This window comes from Ovis aries, chromosome 2 (assembly GCF_016772045.2).
Source record: "Ovis aries strain OAR_USU_Benz2616 breed Rambouillet chromosome 2, ARS-UI_Ramb_v3.0, whole genome shotgun sequence".
Lineage (NCBI taxonomy): Eukaryota > Metazoa > Chordata > Mammalia > Artiodactyla > Bovidae > Ovis > Ovis aries.
Window position 1 is genome coordinate 218,203,003 of NC_056055.1, and position 19,198 is coordinate 218,222,200.

Consider the following 19,198-nt stretch of genomic DNA (forward strand, 5'->3'; position numbering starts at 1 on the left):
ATAATCACTGTATCAAGCAGAGAAATATTATAGCTTTACATTATAACTTGCAGAGATTTCCTCATTCACATTTCAGAAGAAATGAGAAATGTGATGTCTCTGGGATTATTGCCCTTGGCCTTTAAAAATTCTCATTTGTGCCCAGATAGGAAACGCCGAGTGAACTTGCTGTCAGACTGTCTGAGAAAGCAGGCTGCTTGAGTGGAAATATCAAACATTTCTCTTACTTTACCTTTCCAGGCTAAAAGAGGGAGATAGCTTCTGTTGGTTTCAGCTTCTTGTTGATAGTTTTCTGCTCTGCTTACTGATCAGGGTTGTATTCTTTAAAACTTTGTTTAAAAAGTCCTATCCAAACATTCCTTCTCTGCTTTGAATCATAGTTGGATGTTAATTCACTGCTATGGGATACATGGGTAAAGATTTCTGAAATTTCAGAAAAGTGTTTCTTTACTCCCTCAAGTTGGTTAAGTAGTTCGTTGTGATGGAGATCATAATCTCCTAGTTGGTAGAAGAGATGAAATGGTTACCAGGATGTTTTCACTTGCTGCAAAATTATTATATTAGGAAATACTTCACCCAGTTTTTCAATCCTGTCCACATGCTACAGGATCCTTAGCAAATACGTTGATGGCACCGCATTTCATGCCTTTCATAAGGGGTTGAGCAGTGCTCCAGTCACTGTGGTTCAGCTGGTGGCCTCTACACTTTATAGGGAACCCTTGAAAGTAGTTTTCATTAGTACTGCAGGCACACATTCGTAACTGTGGGAAGGCTCACATGAGGCCACAACAATGGCAAATGTGCACTCTTAGAACATCTTGACCATTCAGCACAAATTGCTGAACAGCCAGCTAGCGAGCAGTTTCAGGGAACAAGTAAGAATGAGCCTTTAGGTCATGACTTGTGTTCATCTCCTTGGTCTGTTCTTCCGCACAGATCATAAGGGTCTGTTTTGACCCGCTTAAACACTTTAAGTTCCCTGATGACTTTATGTTTTGATTTCCTCTGCTTTTTAAAATGAAGAATGTTTTGCTTATGAGGCAGTCTCAAATTGCAGCTCACCTTGGAAACCGTAATGCTATTAATGCATTTCCTCTTTCTGTATCACTTATGATGTTGCTTGCTGACCATTATCATTTGTTAAGTATCCATGGCTTTGTAGAGTGCTGAGTACCTGAGAGATCTTGAGATTCAACTAAGGGCAGAAGATAAGTAGCAATGATTTCCCATTCTATAGGGATATTACTAAATTAAGTTGAAGGCTGGTCTTTTGCAATGTGACCTGTGATTGGAAGAGGGTGGAGTGTCCTTGGCTGATTATTTTTCTTTGTCTGACACCATTTGACATTTACCCTGAGTGGAATTAGGGGAGGAAACGGAAGATCTATTTTATATGATGTTATCAGGAAATGCAGTTTTGAAATACCCAAATGGTCCCTAAATTTGGGGAGGGGGTAAATAAAAAGCAATAACAGCTTAATGTTTGAAATTCCAAAAGGAACATTATAATTCTAAGCACTTAAGAAATTTTATTTCTTGACAAATTCTGCATTTCATCTTTCCTTCCCATCCACCCCTGTAAAAGAAGAATGGCTTTTGTGCAAACAGACCACAAGGGAGGCTCTTGATCCATAAAAACGCACTACTTACAGGCACGCAGGAGCATCCATTCTCTCTAACAAGCATCACTCAGATTGAGGAAAATAAATTTACTATCTTATGTTCTAGCTAGTCACCAGCTAATAAACCACATCGAGCAGTTTTTGGATACTAACGAAACACTGTATTTCATGAAGAGCATGGACTGCATCAAAGCCTTCAGGGAAGAAGCCATTCAGGTAACTCTATCCTGTGTCCTCTTCCTAAACAGTTGGCCACTATCACAGGGGAGAGACATACAGCACCCGACAGATAAGCCTGGGCTTTGAAAATAATCATCCTTACTGTGAAGAGCAACATATGCCAAGAGGAGTAGAAATGACTAGCTCATGTTACTATTGCTGTCGTTTCGGAGGAAGACTAAAGATGGGTGGGTGACTGGGATGTTGTATCCCTCGAAGTTAGCTTTTCATTACACTATAGCCCTGGCTTTATGATTTCTACGTAGTGAGCCAACCAAATTTCTCTTCTATCGGATTCTATTTGGCTGACTATTTTAGGGAAATGGATGGAGAAAATACAGTTAGATAATTATTGAGAGGATTGAGTGAATGACCGAATTACTTCTTGGATTGTTTAGGTTGTGAGAAAGAGTAATAAGAAAGTAAAAATACTGTTAAAATTAAAATGGGATGAAAGATTCAGAAGTAGATAAATCAAATGCCCTACAGATAAATATCAGTTTTATCAAATATCAAATTTTGGCCAAATAGAGTCAATATAAGACTAAGGGTGACTCAGTCAGGTGGAGAAAGATTTGCTTAGCTGAAAAGGTAGTGGCAATAGTTTTTTAGTGCACACATCCCCCACTGCCTGGATGGAGTGTCTGGTAACACTTCTGTGCACTGTGGCCACCACGTGTCCTTTAAACTGCCAGGTCATTGGATCGCAAAAAAGAAAGAGAGAAAAAGGTGGAAGAGGAGCCAAAGAGGCTTTAGAGACATATTAGTCAATCTTAATGACCTTTTTTAAACTAAAAATATAAAAAGAAAGTTGGGAATATGTGAATACTGACTGGTCATTACTCTTATTATTAATTTTTTGTGAATTTTTTAAGTCTGTATTTTAGATATTGCATATTTATAGATGAGCTAATATGGTTGAAATTTGCTTCAAAACAATCCAAGAGTCGTGGGAAAGAGTGAGAGTATAGATGTTACAAGGGTGATAGGTACATAGCATCCACTAAATGGCTCTGTTTTTGTTTGAATTTGTCTATATTAAAACCTAAAAGAACAAAGTAACAGGCCACGAGAAAAACCTGGGTAGCTATGGAAATTTCTGTGCCTTCAACAGATGGAAAGATTTACAACTCCCAACAAACGAAGCTGAAATTTACCAAAGAAGAACTTTTTATGTATTTTTAATAAATATGGTAGATTTGTGTGTGTGTGTGTATATATATATATATATATATACATAAAACGCTTTGGGGGTGAATTATGTTTCTGTATGAGCTCTGACCTGCCACCTTCCCTACCCCCACACGCTCTCACAGTTTTCAGAAGAGCAGCGCTTTAACAATTTCCTGAAAGCCCTTCGAGAGAAAGTGGAAATTAAACAATTAAATCATTTCTGGGAAATTGTCGTTCATGGTAAGGTGTCATTTGTCTTTTTCTTCGAATAGTTATGCTATATTTTCCAAGTATAAGTTCTAAATATAAATTATATTGTGTAATGTGTTATGTGAGGACCTGATAATGTCCCGTGTGGATTTTTCCATGTGAATTTGGGAAATGCTCCGTATTTGGTGAACTGAAAATCTTGATTAATAAGCAGAAATACAAAGTGATAAATAATAAGTAAACATATAAGTCCCATCTTAAACTCTCTGTGTAGTGTGGCCCTTTCATGACTGTGCCCTTCTGTTTGATGACCGAAGAAGCTGTGTAGGCAGTCATTGGTCTCTGTCTCAGATTCTTCGATCTGTAAGTCCTGCTGGATGCATAGCATTTTCATTAATCTCCCCCACATTTTGCCATCCTCCATTGCCCTCCTTTCATTGCCATGTTCTTGGGCATTTTATATTAGCCAACCAATGTCTTCATGCACCAAAGCCACTCACTTATTTGCAGTGACCAATGCAAATTAAACATAGAAACAGGGCAACAAGCATTCTTTCACTTTTAGGCTTGTTGTTTGATTTCCATCATGCCCTTTGCCCATTTCCTTTAACCTGGCTTGATTTTCTTTTAGAACTGAAACACAAGATATTACCTGTTAAAAGTACATATTATGAAAACAATGATGTTACAAAGTACAAAACTTCTTACTTGAAGTAGAGCCCCCAAATTAGTTTCAACCTGTCCTTCTGTGCAAACTCTGAAAAAAGGAGTCACATGCCTATCTCTCCAGCTTCTAAGAGGCAGTTTTTTGTCACACAGACAACCATTTCCCTGACAGTTAATTTTTCAGCCCTTTAACTTCTACACTGGGGAGCAAAAGCAATTAGAATAGGTGGTGAATTGGGCTTACTCAAATCACTTTTGTGTTTCTGCTGTCAACTCAGTAGATGAAAGAGATTGGTTTTGGTACCTATTGAATGCCTCCAGTATATTGCTTGCTGAAAAAAAATTTGCAGGACATACACAAGATACATATATATGTATATATATATATCCTGTTGAGAGAATACACATGACCTTGCGCCATTTCTAGGTACAAATGGATGTTAAATGCATGTGCTTTTCTGAGAGCGTTTTGTGCATCAATCATTTGAGACAGAAGAAAATCTTAAGAAGAAGAGAAAACTACAGGGTAGATTTTCCATCCTTGATTTGCTCTCACTGAGCTCAACTCAACACTCTGGGCTAAATGTTAGGCAAAATCTTTGTAAGAGCATGTCTCCTTCTGACCTTAGCTTTCTGCCATTCCATCAATAGCTGGTCACACTGCTAGAAGTCAGAAAGTCTGCAGATTCCCGTATCTGGTACCTAATGGGTTTGGACCAAAGCATAGTTACTCAATTTGCATTTCTTTACTGAGCTCCTGCTATGAAATACACTGAGGGAAATATAAGGATGAATAAAATGTAATCCCTGCCCTAGAGAAAGTATAATCTGTTAGGAGGGATGAAATATTTACAGTCATACAGGATACAGTATGGTGAGAGCTATTTCAAAGGGATAAACAAAGTGATCTGAGAGTTCTAAGGGAGAGATTGAATCAAGAAAGACTTCACACAGCAGGTAGCATTTGTTATGTGGCTTTCATTTTCTGTAAGCAAACATAGGAGAAAGGGTGATGGAAGATGGAAAAAATGATGTGAGTTCAGCACTTTTCATAAAGCTTTATATTTCCTATAAGGAAGAGCACGTTTATATTAATAATTCCAAAAATCTCCCATGCAAAGCTGGGAGGAGGTGTGGTGGAAAGGAAGGTGGGATTGGGCTTGAGTCTCTGTACTTGAATTTTCCTCTGTGAATTACTTTATAGATGGAGTTACTCTGATCACCAAAGATGAAGTCCCTGGAAGCTCTGTCACCACTGAGGAAGCCAAAAAGGTATTGTGGGGTAGCTCTCTGTCTTTAGATGAATTATTGCAGTGGAGATTATTTTCTTGGTGCTCATTCTTCCTTGAAGAAGTAAAATTCTAGGGGTAACTAGATTACTGTACCATTCTTTACTCAACCAACAGACAAATTGCTTCAGCTGCAGCATCCTCATAGGAGAAATTGTAATCTCACTCAGTTTGCCATAAGCTACGATAATGTTTCTAGAACTCACCTACAATTGCACTTCAGTACCTCTAGAGTTTGTGATCCATAGTAGACCCCGGTTATGGCTAGGAAATCCATCTAGCCCAGTGATCTCCACCCAGGTCACACATTAGTCACCAGGGAGTTGTTTTCAACAACAAAAAAAGAAATATATATATACACACACACACATACATTGATGACCCCTTACTTTCCCCTGAAATGGGTCTGAAATGCATTTGGAATGTGGTTTTGAGTTTTTAAAGCCCCTCAGGTAATTGTATGGTGCAACAAGGTATTATGTTAGAATACTAGCAACACTAGTATTCTAACATAAGGCACATCCAGGTCTTTATAGTAACACCCTGGATATGCAGGCCCCATGGACTTCATTTTGATGTAAATGGTCAACATACTTGGTGTCTTCCTGTGTGGAGGATGAGGATTACATCTGATTCAGTTGTGAGTCAAAAACATACAGCTGTTTAGCTCAGTTCTTCTTCATTATACTGCAGATTCGTGATGAAATTTCAATGAAATTAAATTGAGTAGCTCAGAAGTATATATTTCATAACATCCAGTGTTATTTACAGTCAGTGGTTGACCCAGCCTTGCTAGTACAACACATGTCAGCTGTCAGTTATGTACTAAGCCTCTGCTGTTTGCTGGGCACTGTACTGAACGATAAAACAGCACCCCCACCCTCCAGAGACTCAGTTGCTTACAGGGTAGCAGAAGGAAGCAATAGAGACTCAAAAATTAACTGCCTGGCTAAGGGAGAGCTTGGTCAGGGACTATGAACAGGAATCTAAGGGAACAGCAGAAACAAGGCCAGAGATGTTCATCTATGGGCTAAACTCAGGCCAAAGTTTAACAGTCTTGAATTTTCAGTTCAGAAAACTCATTTGGCAAAAACCATGCTATTGTTTGGCAAAGAAATTAGAATATACAAGACTTTTTATTAAGCACTCTGCCTGGCAAAAGCATTTTGTTAAAGAATAGATATGGCCCCTGCACTCAGGAAGTAAGATCTCAGAATTTAAAAAGCATTCTTCAAGATGCTGACTGTTGTCTCAGAGAAGGGTCTCTGATGTCTGTACCCACTGCTGCCACAGTCAAGACTGAGTACTGTGGGCTTCAGAGTGCCCTTTAACTGGTTCTATTTCTATCTGTGATTTTATACAGTGGCATGGTAATACTTCCCTCTTGAGCTAGGGTGTGTCATTCAGGGCTCTGCAGAGAGAACCAATACTGTGTGTGGGGGGAGGGTGTGGAGGGGGAATTGATTCATTTTGAGGAACTGGCTCACACATTTGTGGGGGGTGGCAAATGTGGAATTTATAGAGCAGGCCAGCAAGCTGGAAATTAAGGCAGGATTTCTGTATTACATTCCAGGGGCATAATTCCTTCAACTGATTGAATGAGGCTTACCAACATTTTTGAGGGTAACCTTCTTTACTTAAGTCAGCTGATTGTAAATGTTAGTGATTCATAAAATGCCTTCACAGCAACATCTAGTGTTTGCCATAACAGCTGGCCACCATAGCATAGTGAAATTGACACATAAAATCATGTAGTGAAGGCTTATCAATCAGTTTTTGATAAAAGGGTAAAATAAGGCAGATAGTTTCATTTTAATCATTATTGCATTAAAAAAAAAATCTGTCATCCAGTTGAGAGTTGAGTACGTTACAGTTTTGGGAGGAAGCGGAAAGCCCTGACCTGAAAAGGCAGTCTTTTACCCCAAGCAGTACCTCTTAACCGATGCTGTCAGAGTTGAGTGAGGCCAGAATACGAGAAAAGAAAGAAATCTAAGAAGGGATCATGTGCTTCCTGCAAGTGTCTGGGCCTTAGTCTTTGTTGCAAATGCATATCACCTTTGGAATTTAAGAGCACAGAGCATAACCATCAGGAATTTTAATATCTGGTAATGAAGCTGCAGAGAGGAATTTCAGTGAAGACTAGATACGGGTGGGTGTCCTTACATGATTCTAATATCAACAGAACTGATTTCAGTTGGTTGCAATTTAAGACAACTCCAAAAACATCACCATGTTTGAAGAGAGAGAAAACACGGTCAACATAGCAGAGTGAAGCTTGCTGTTGTGGCTGACTCTTGGCACACACTCTGTCGTGTCTAACCTGTAAGATTATGCTTTTGTGTCTGCTTCGGTATCACAGGAGCCCTTTTTTTTTTTTCCAGAATGAAAACTTAGTCCTCTATGTTAAAAAAAATCTTTTAATGGCACCTGTTGATTTTTGGAGAGAATTGTGGAAGGGAGAAGGTACATACGAATGATAATGGGTAGAATTAGTACACTTCTGGCTCAAGGAAGTTGATTCCTTGTGGTTTTTAATAGGAGAGATATGCTTCAGCTTTTTCTCTTAGCCAAGTTATGAAAGTATAATCAGTTTTGACCACACAATAAAATACTCATTTACATTTTCTTCAAAGCAACTATTATGTTTGGTCACTTCCCAAAGAATCAATTACAGAAACTTGGCTGTATTCAGACATTGAAGAACAGTCTTCATAGTCCATTAAAATTCTTTCAAGATATTGACCATAAGTTATTTAAAGTTGGTATACTGTCACATTATTGCTGTTAAATGTTGATGATTTGAAAGGAAATATTATTCAGGGATGCCCGTTTTAAAGGAAAATCATGACTGCACTTCCCCATCTTAAGGACAATTGTTTCCCTCTGATATATTCTAGAAATGTGTGGATTTTATGATTCTTTGAGAATATAGGTAAGTTATTCTTTCTGTAGAAATGGAAAGTTCTCTCATGACATAAGCTTAGACAGTCACTTTTTCTTTCAATAACTGATACCTCTGTTTCATTTTGAAGCCTAGATATAAATATAACCCCTGTTTTCCAGTCATGAATTCTTTCACTTTTTCTGTTTTCTGGTAGTTAGTTAGACATGCCATTAATGTTTGATGTTTGTATATATATTTTTCCTCCAGTTTTGTTTCTTTTTATTGAGTTCACATTGCTTTATACCATTAGTAAATTTCTGTGTACAACATTATATTTCAACTTCTGTATACACTACCTACTCACCACCAAAAGTTTAGTTTTCATTCATCCCCATACAGTCGACCCTCTTTACCCATTTCACCCTCCCCTCATGCCTTTCCTTCTGGTAACTACTAGTCTTTTCTCTGTATCTATGGGTTTGTCTTTGTTTCATTTGATTTGTTCATTTGCTCTGGTTTTGTTTTATATTCCACATATGAGGCAAATCGTACAGTGTTTATCTTTCTTCATCTGACTTATTTCACTTAGCATAATCCTCCCGAGGACCATATTTCAAAAAGATACATGCACCTTGGTGTCCACCACAGCATTATTTATGATAACAAAGATCGGAAGAAGAAAACCCCACATGTCCGTTGATGAATGAGTCAGGTGTGGTATACATACACAATGGAATACTGCTCAGCCATAGAAAGATGAAGTCTTGCCATTTGCGACGACATGGAGAGGCCTCTGTAGCTCCTGTGCCCCTTTTCTGTCATCTCATTCACAGGGCTAGGCTCTGTGGCGGGTAGGAGTTGTGCCTGTTTATCCTGCAGCGTTCCAGGAGCATCACAATCCAGGACTAGGGAACCATGGGCCGTGAGAGACCTGCACTTGTAAAAGGTCAAGAAAGGCTGATGCTTCATTCAAAGTTTGTCATCTTTATAAAAAAAATTTTTTTTAATTTTTTTCCTACTAACCTGTGTTAGGGTTAAAACAGTGGTTCTCAGCCAGGAGTGATTTTATTCCCCAGGAGATATTGGCATTGTCCAGAGACATTCCAGGTGGTTACAGCAGGGGGCATGCGACTGACTCCTAGTAGGTAGAGCCCCTCCCAACAAAGAATGATGAGAAGCCCTGGGCTAAAAGGATTTAAACAAGTCAGATTCTTAACTAAGGCAGAGGATATTGGCTTAAGTTGTATAGAATTTTATTCAGCTGGAAGGAATCCTAATGATGATCTAGCTGAGTTTTTATTTTTAAAACTGAAAGCTTACAAGCAAGCCTGATGCAGAAAACATAGAAGCGTGACACTTCTCCCTTGATGGACAGTAGGAGTGAGTGGAAATTTGGGGTTACCCATGCCCTGAGGACTCGGAAGAGCCCTCAGGGAACAGAACCTGAAAAACACGGATCTGGTCCAAACTCCTTATTTTATATACACATGAAGAAACTTAGGGCTGAGACATAAAATGATGTGCTTACAATCTCGTAGTGTCACTGGCCAGAAATCCAGTGGTAGGACTGAGCCCCAGCCCTCCATTCTTTTTATTCCATATTAAGAGCTCAGAGAGGAAAGAGAATTTATTCCCGTGGCTTTGGAATATTGTTTCTCACAGGATTCCAAGGTTGAGATTTGCCTAAATAATCATTTGATACAAACTCTTACGGGGGAAAAGGCATCATTTTAGCACTTGTGTTCCTTGTAGCTGCCTAATCTAGCCTTCTTTATTGGTGTTGACATCTATTGATTTTCCCATCTTGGCATCATAGATGCTCAAAGCTTAGTGATCTGGTCATTTTCCAGAGGCAGTCTAGAGAGGTGAAGTTGACTTTCTCAGTGTCACAAGTTCATGGCCAGCAGAGCTGGTTAGAGTCCAGACTCTGGACTCTGCATAGTCACCTCCATGCGTTTTCATGCCGCCACCATAGAATGCCAGCAGCCACGTGTACATAAGATTCTCACACTCCCTCTTCCAAAAAAGATCCCCAAAGCATTGTGAAAGATTATAAGATTAGAATTAGGAGTCATTTCTTGAGAACAGTTGTCTCTGACTGCTGGCCGCTGTTGGACCCCATGACATTTTCCTTTGTTCTTTTCTTCCTTTTCTGCCTTAAATCCCTCGTGAAGTTCTATATGTTAATACAAGAAAAGCAGTAATTAAAAGGTCACATTGTTACTTTGTATTTGTTTAGAGCTTGATATTTTTAAGATACGATTTTAAATTTTTTATTGAGCTAGAACATAGAGTAAAAGCACAAATCTTAAATATGAACACTGCTAAATTCTTACATAGTCGTATATCTGGGTGCCCACCGCCCAGATCAAAGTATAGGGCATTTCCAAAATCTCAGAAGGCTCCCTGATACCCTGCCCAGGAGTCTGACATCTGTCACTTGAGAGTAGTTTTGCCTAGCTCAACCTTCATATAATTGGAATCATGCCTTTTATGACTCATCCATGATGTTAAAATTGTTTGTTCTTTATTACAGCTATGTAGTGTTCTCTTTTGTGGTTATACCACAATTTTTCCATCCATTCTCCTAATGACAGACATTAGTTGTTTCTAAACACTGGCAACTGGGAATAAAAATGCTATGGGTATTCTTGCGACTGTCATTTGGTAAACATATATTGGGTGTATTCCTAAGAATTTAAACATAAAATCTACAATTCCACAAGGCATTTTTTGTATATTTTATTTCATCTGAGGAGCAGTGCAACCCCAAGAGATAAATGGGGTCAGTACCCTTTTTATTTTTGAGGAGAGCTAGTTATAGAAAGGTCAAGTGGCTTACCCAGGGTTACTGGGAATGGACAGTGCCTCAATTATACGGTTCTTTTCCCCCACACTGGTTTGCAGATTTCTCTCCTGAACTGTATTCCCTATAAAGCATGAAAATAGCATTAATGTAACCTAAGTGTGTGTCATTTTGAACAAAATACATGCCAACAGGTTTTCATTCTTCATGATGCTATTGTATATCTAGACCTTGGTGTTGGAATCAACCCAGTGGAAGCCATGTGTTTTCAATTTGGGGATTGCTAAGGGCCTTAGGACAAGCTGATTTTCAGTTTTTAGTCTTATGGAGGAACAGGACTGGAAGCTTCTGTAGAGAAGTGATTGATGCAGTTTCTCTGCTTGTGGCCAGGATTGTATTTCAGTGTACCTGAGAAGTAGTGGTTTATCCATCTCATAAAGATCTGCAAGTAAGAAGGTTCTTTCTTGGTAACCTCAAATATATGATGGTGGCTTGAGGATGGAGGACTGTGTCACACAACTGTTTTTTTTCTGTTTGTCCTCATTTTTCAACATATTGCAGAGAGAAAGAACATAAGAAACGTCAGCTGTTGACTCGTGCCCCTTTTGGCTGCATTTAGAGAATCTGTTATTGCTTTTATTGAGAAAACAGGCCAGTCATTGAATTCTCTGCTTTATCTCTAGCTTCCCTGTCATGCACAGCCTGGAAATTACTTGTAGTTAAAAACTCTGTCGGTGAGGAGTGATAAGTGTAAGAGATCAGCTTCGCCTGGGGCTGTGGGAAGGATAATGGATGGCAGCCTGCTCTTAGCTGTAAATTGCTTAAGCAGGAATGTAAAGCAGATCTGTCAGGAAATCAGCTCCAGATGTTTAGCACTTGACGGAAAGGAGAGTTTATTTGCCGCCGTTTCTTTCTTCCTGGAATTTGCCCTCATCTCAGAGACGTGCCGTTTATGTTTAATGGTATGTACTGTGGTCATATGGTGCAGACTCTCCTGTCTGAATTTATCCTGTAATTGCAGTGTGAAAGGGGCTTTGCAGGTGGGATGGGAATGGGAATTGGAGCTTTAAGAGACTGTGTGCCAAAAAGCATTAGGGATTTTCTAGATTCATCAATGGTTTAGTCACTAAGTCATGTCCGACTCCTGCGACTCCATGAACTGTAGCCTGCCAGGCTCCTCTGCCCATGGGATTCTCCAGGCAAGACTACTAGAGTGGGTTGCCATTTCCTTCTCCAAGATTCATCAGTGCGTACCTACTGTGGGTCAGGTTTCTAAGGGGGTATAGTGGACTACAAAACGATTAAGACCACAGAGTTTTGTTTGAAGGTACCAGTCACTTGTAGCCCCCAGAGGCTTCCGGTAAGACACAGCTCTACTTTTTTATTCTTTTCTCACCCAAAGGATACGTCTTTATCTTTTAGGCTGATGTTCTTGATGTAGGGAGAATCACCTGGGGGTTAATGATAGCAGGAGAGGAACAAAATAAAAATCGTTTTTAATATTGATGATAATTAGAATCATAAAGATTAATTTGGGAATCCAGGAGCAGAGTCTGACCTTCAGATGTAAGCCACATGCAGGTGCGCGTGTGGATTGCTGGCTCATTTATCTCTGTGTGGCTCTCAGGTGTCTTTATTAATAATCAACCCGAATGAATAAGTAGACTTGATGATATGAATCAGTTCTGTTCTGTTCCAGGCTGTGCGTCAACTGCTAGCATCTCCTGTCTCCTAAACCACAGAAAGATTTCCAGCACTGACCACAGTCCAGTTCAGAGTCAGCAAAGGGCTGTAGAAAGATGTATACACATTCTTAGAGAAAGGTGAACTCCTTAATCTCTCAATCAGAATTGAAGTCAGTGATGGATGAGCTGGTTTTGACTGAAGGGGAAAACGTCTGGGAGGGAGGATGAGTCAAAAACAGACTGTCATAGGCACATCCAGGTGCTAAAGCGGCCTCGCCCAGCTCTGCACATGCAGCCTTCCTCTTGCCCTTCTTACCCACGTAAGTTTCAGCACATAAGGAATTAAAGGACACACAGTGCTTGCTTCCTGAGACTTGTTGTACACAGCCTTGTATTTGAACTGTAACTTTGGTCTGTGGTGTAAGGAGACATCAGTTCAGTTCAGTCGCTCAGTCGTGTCTGACTCTTTGCGACCCCATGAATCGCAGCATGCCAGGCCTCCCTGTCCATCACCAACTCCCATAGTTTACCCAAACTCATGTCCATCGAGTTGGTGATGCCATCCGGCCATCTTATCCTCTGTCATCCCCTTTTCCTTCTAACCCCAATCCCTCCCAGCATCAGGGTCTTTTCCAGTGAGTCAACTCTTTGCATAGGTGGCCAAAGTACTGGAGTTTCAGCTTCAGCATCAGTCCTTCCAGTGAACACCCAGTTCTGATTTCCTTTAGGATGGACTGGTTGGATCTCCTTGCAGTCCAAGGGACTTGATCTCAAGAGTCTTCTCCAACACCACAGTTCAAAAGCATCAATTCTTCGGTGCTCAGCTTTCTTCACAGTCCAGTTTTCACATCCATACATGACCACTGGAGAAACCATAGCCTTGACTAGATGGACCTTTGTTGGCAAAGTAATGTCTTTGCTTTTGAATATGCTCTCTAGGTTGGTCATAACTTTCCTTCCAAGGAGTAAGTGTATTTTAATTTCATGGCTGCAATCACCATCTGCAGTGATTTTGGAGCCCAGAAAAATAAAGTCAGCCACTGTTTCCACTGTTTCCCCATCTATTTGTTGTGAAGTGATGGGACTAGATGCCATGATCTTTGTTTTCTGAATGTTGAGCTTTAAGCAAACTTTTTCACTCTCCTCTTTCACTTTCATCAAGAGGCTTTTTAGTTCCTCACTTTCTGCCATAAGGGTGGTGTCATCTGCATATGTGAGGTTATTGATATTTCTCCCGGCAGTCTTGATTCCAGCTTGTGCTTCTTCCAGCCCAGCGTTTCTCATGATGTACTCTGCATCAAGTTAAATAAGCAGGGTGACAATATAGAGCCTTGACATACTCCTTTTCCTATTTGGAACCAGTCTGTTGTTCCATGTCCAGTTCTAACTGTTGCTTCCTGACCTTTTAATCTATATATAATTCTTAGGTTTCAGAGGCCTTGATTGTGTCCATAGTACCATAAAAATTACAGAAAATACAGGGAAAGCAGTTCTTGTCCTGCTTTCATGTCGAGAAAGTGTACACATGAACACACCTTTCCCTCTTGGGTAGAGCTACCACAGAATCGAAGTGGGCTGGAAGGGCTTGTTTACTGCCCGCCAGCTCCATGCACACCAACCCTGAGGGATACTAACTGGGAGAGGCCTGCCACACTTCCATCTCCCCTTTTAAAAACCCTCCCTCCTGCAGGCTGATCTCTGCCACCATGCTAAGTACTTATCCTACGAGAAGATCAGCTCTGGTGTTAGGATGGACAAGAGATTGATAAAACCTAGGTCTTTGATACAGTTATCACACACCTTGAAGGACAAGAGTCCCCACTGCTGTCTTTGGAGGGCAGGAATGTGCAGATAGTCTTCATGGGCACTCACTCCCCTTTAAAAATCTGAGTTGTGTTCCTCGATCCTTGTAGACTTCAGTTCAGGGCCCTTTGCTTTTCTGCATATCTGCCTTGTAGAACAGAGAAGGCGATGGCACCCCACTCCAGTACTCTTGCCTGGAAAATCCCATGGACGGAGGAGCCTGGTAGGCTGCAGTCCATGGGGTTGCGAAGAGTTGGACACGACTGAGCAACATCCCTTTCACTTTTCACTTCCATGTATTGGAGAAGGAAATGGCAACCCACTCCAGCGTTCTTGCCTGGAGAATCCCAGGGACGGGGGAGCCTGGTGGGCTGCCGTCTATGGGGTCACACAGAGTCGGACACGACTGAAGTGACTTAGCAGCAGCAGCAGCCTTGTAGAAGTTCCAGGTCTAGAATACTGATGCTAAGCAGAAGCGTACACTGGAAGTTTTCTCATCCACCTTCCTGTTTTCAAACAATTTCTAACACACATTTAAAGACTGCCAGGAAAAGAATTGAACCCACCCACCCATTTTTGTGTTTCACATCTCCTAGAAGTCCTTCCTTTTACCTCTTTTTTGTCCTCAGTGGAGTTGAGTAGATGCTTATAATCTTTAAGTCCAGACCCTTGACCCTCAGTGCTCCCTTCAGAAGAGACTGAGATTTATTGTATGCCAATTACACCTCAGTAAAGTTTACTTTTGTTAAAAAAAAAGAGAGAGAGACTAAGTCATACTGGTTTGAGGTGTTTGGTTCTTTTCTTAACCCTAATGAGCCCACATACCTGCTGTGAAAGCAAAAATGGGAATACCTGGTGTCCTCAGGGCCTGATACAGGCCCCTCTACATGCTCACTGCCTTGGCGAGCCACATCATCTCCTCCCTCTTCCCAGGAACTTTCTCCATGACTAGTTAGTGGACTGTTCAACCTCACATGGGTCCTCTCATCCAGAACCAAAGGAAGGGGCGTACATCAAGATGGTGCTTCTTTTGGGCCATTTGCATGTGTTCCTCCATCAAAGGAGGCAAAACTGTCCTTGTGATATTATCCCTGAATTTCTGTTCACAGTTTCTGGCCCCCAAAGAAAATGCAAATACAGACACAGCGGCCGCCTTTGAGGAGGGTGGGGACGTGGATGACTTGGTAAGTACTTCTAATACATACCAGGTGTTCTCATGCTTAAACTTGGCTGAGCTATAAATATAGCCACCACGCCTGCTTATCATGGACTTATTTGTGTTTTAGTTTCTAACATACCAGCAGCTCTCAACACTATTATTATTTGTCATCGTTATAAATGTAATCAGATAAGTAATTTCATAATAGACAGTCCTGTGCTCTTTGGTTCTTTAAATTTATTGTTCATGCAGTTTAATCCTCTCATTGAAGGACTGAAAAAGAGCTGGGAAGGCTATTCCTTTAGCAGCAAAATGTCATAATTTACTGAAATTGCTCTCCACCAAAATAAGTAGTACAGTGTGCAATCTGTGGGCTGACAAATAAAAGCAGCACTTAAAACGCCTTGTTCTTAAATGTTCTCAATGAACTTAATGTAAACAAAATAGGCTGATCGGCGTTTGGGGATTTCTGGACCTTACCACACCATGTCTGGATGCCTGGAAGGCTGGGTAGAGTGTTGGCTTTTGTATCCATCTTTCGTGTGTGGGGACTTCCTGCCTTTAAGCCTCACGTGACAGCAGTCCAGTAAGAACTTGCAGCCTCTTTGCGGAGAAGTTCTTAGTATTGAAATAAAAAGACGTGCTTCGAATTTAGCTCCTGAAATCGTTTGTTGTTTGTCTGCTGTATAGTCCCGCAGTCGTGTGCGACTGTGTGCTACCTCATGAACTATAGCCCTCCAGGCTCCTCTGTCCATGGAGTTTCTCAGGCAAGAATTCTGGAGTGGATTGCCGTTTCCTTCTCCAAGGGATCTTCCCAACCCAGGGATCAAATACATGTCTCCTGCATTGGCAGGCAGGTTCTTTACCACTGAGCCAACAGGGAAACCCCCTAAAATAGTTAGTGGTAAGTGTGCAAGTCCGTGCGTGTCACCAGTGAGGGAAACCACTGTCACTTATGTTCCCCTCCCCCGAGAAGCAGTGCTCTGAAGTTGGTCTGCTCCCTTCCTAAATGTGTTGTTCCTGTTTACAGCTGGAGTTGATTTAGCTCGTGGATGTGTGGAGAATCTGAGAGCGGCTATCACTGTGATGCTGAGAGTTCTAGACAGAGCAGCCTGGAGGAGGTCACTCAAGCAGACCCAGAAGTTCTGGCGGTGGTCCCTGCAAGCTACACAGAAGTGAATCACCTGATTTCTTGCAGAATGAGTACAAACATTTGTAAGGGATAATGTAGACCCCATACGTGTTTATGAAGAGTCTTTATTTTCCGATTGGTGTATTATTTCTTTTTTGGTCTTACTGGTCTCAGTGTATTGCGCATGTGCCTTCCTGACCTGGTACACTGGTGCGGCTGCGGCCCTCGTGAAGGTGTCTCATCCAGAACGACTGGTGGGCTTCTCAGTCTTCCCCAGGAAGTCTCGCCCATGGTCTGATCCTCTAACAGCATCACAACTTACCCTGATCAAATGGTGGCACTAGTTTCTTACCAGCAGAAAGCTGTCTTTGGGCAGTCACAGCTAAGGGCTGGCCCATTCCTCTTTTTATTTAAGCCTTTGAGTCATCACGTTACTTTGGCCTGCAGCAGGGAAGGAAGGGGAGTACCCATTTTAAGCAGTTATGGTGATGTTCTCATGAAGGAAAGAGGCTATTTTGGCCCAGCCTCTGACATATCAGTGAACCTAAAAACAAAAGGAAACAAAAACACAGTAACTCAGAGATTCACCACCAGTAGTTAGGATTCTGTCATTTCATTTCACTCTACCTGCAGGTCTCACAGAAGCTTTGGTTGTGTTAAAACATTTCTTCCTTAATTTCCCAGTCTTTCCCAGCTCCACCCAAGTCTCCTTTTCCTATCTTTCTGGATGATGTTTCCTTTCCTAAAATAAGAAAACAGCAAAGTCTTTTTTTTCTGTCCACATTCTTCCCTGAATTCTGACTCCTCCTTGCTGGGTGTCACAGACTCAGTGGTGCCCTGTCTCCCGTATCGCAGCAGTCCCATACATGGTCACTGATGCACTTCACTCCACGAACATTAATATTAAAGGTGTCAGGGGGTGTCAGGGATTCGTTCCTCCTGTGGATTGCTGCTCATTACTAATTGCAAAAGAATTCTTCAGTGTTGTGCTGAGAGTTAAAGACCCTCTGTGCTTTGAATCTCCACAAGGAGAGAGGGGCGTGCTTTACTCTGGGCCTCTAGGACGTCGTATTCCGCTACACACACTTGACATACAAGTGCCCATTTAAAGCCACCGCAGTAAAGGAGGTCATATCTTACAGTCCAGTCAGGTAGTTGAGGCCCAGGGGAGGTTTGTGACTTGGATAAAACTGAGACATGTCACAGAATCAAGAGGGAAAACTTCGTTCTATGTTATTCTCATCAGATCCTCCGGCAGAATGAATCAGTTCAATGAGTACGGCCTCACAAGCACCCTCATCTTTGACAGTTTGGGGAGCTTTTTCTCAGAAACATCAGTTCTTCTATCAAACCAGGAAGAGTTTGAACTGAGTTAGTCCTTTGTGATATGTTTTGATTTATTTTATACACAGTGGGGTTATCTGTGCTTCCCCTAATTCCGCTTGGACCTAAATTATCTGTATAACCGAAAGCGGCAGCAAGTTTAACAGACTGGGGAGAGACAAGGCTAAATCAGCTGTGAAAGTTCTGTCTCTGTCTCATGTAGGCAGCCTGCGCATGCTGTGTGGTCTTGCTCAGAACACGCTGCTGTGAGTAGAGACGTCCTGTCTCAGATGAACACACCCAGGTTATGTTTCCCTCAAATGAGATGTACAGAGCCGTGGAGCTCCTTGGTGCTGTGCCAGCCATGGCCCCAGAGAGCAGCTCGCAGGACGTCATCCTCAGGAGACCACAGGCTGGTCCTTGGAGGACCACCAGTCCCACAGATAGTAGGCTTGTGTGGGGACTGGAAGTCACCCTCGGGCCTGGCTCCTTTGGTCCTCTGTGTCACTAACATTCACTGACTTACAGGGGAGGCAGAGAGAGGAGGGAACTCGACTCCGGTGCCTAATCAAATGGCTCCTTGAGGTTATGTAATACCACCCCACCCCACCAAGAACCGCTGTCTCAGATGTTGGAGGCTGGTCTTTTGCCAGTTAATTTTACGTATAAAGTTTAGGGTCTTAGAAAATTCCTCGGAAAGCCATGTTGGGAGTGGGCAGTGTTTCACTTAGTGTTTCACTTAAGTTGGTTTTTGAAAGTAAGTGACCACACGTGTGTTTCTGTTTCCAGCGTGCACAGTATTAATGCCTGGCTTTGCAGTTCATTTTGATTCAGACAACACTATGATGCGGTCCACCGTCTCCCAAAAGCCTCACTTTGGATCGTTCTCCCAGGCGGTCTAGGCTCAGAGAACAAGCTGGTGGCTCAGCGAGAGTGGAGGCAATCAGGACACTGTGGGTGAGGACAGGCTCACCCAGATCCTGGATCTGTGCTCTCTCTCTGCTCCTCGCTCTATAATCTTCTCAAGATGCTGGTCATATTACCTGCCTCCCAGGCTTATTACGGCAAAGTGTGCTCATGAAAGTACTTTGTAAACTATAAAATGCTTTACATGAATAAAACGTTGTGGTATTACGAAAACTCCAAGTAGAAGGCATAGTCAGAACTTTTTAATAGGTCTGTCTTTATTTCCCTCTTGCAGACCCTTAAGCGTTCTAGTCTCTGTGT

General features: G+C 41.6%; 1 protein-coding gene across 2 annotated transcripts in view; it reads left to right on the top strand.

The window, feature by feature from the left end:
* XRCC5 (X-ray repair cross complementing 5) overlaps nt 1-16,784 on the top strand; it is an 85,638-nt gene extending 68,854 nt beyond the window's left edge. The window contains exons 17-21 of one of the 2 annotated variants that reach the window (XM_004004914.5): nt 1,729-1,838; nt 3,158-3,254; nt 5,095-5,162; nt 15,467-15,541; nt 16,547-16,784. In XM_004004914.5, the coding sequence (XP_004004963.3) occupies nt 1,729-1,838; nt 3,158-3,254; nt 5,095-5,162; nt 15,467-15,541; nt 16,547-16,561 (365 nt within the window). In that variant the 3' untranslated portion in view covers nt 16,562-16,784. Of the gene's footprint in view, nt 1-1,728; nt 1,839-3,157; nt 3,255-5,094; nt 5,163-15,466 lie in introns of both variants that reach the window. The other variant, XM_060410401.1, reaches the window with a different exon arrangement.
* Nucleotides 16,785-19,198: the final 2,414 nt, after the last annotated feature.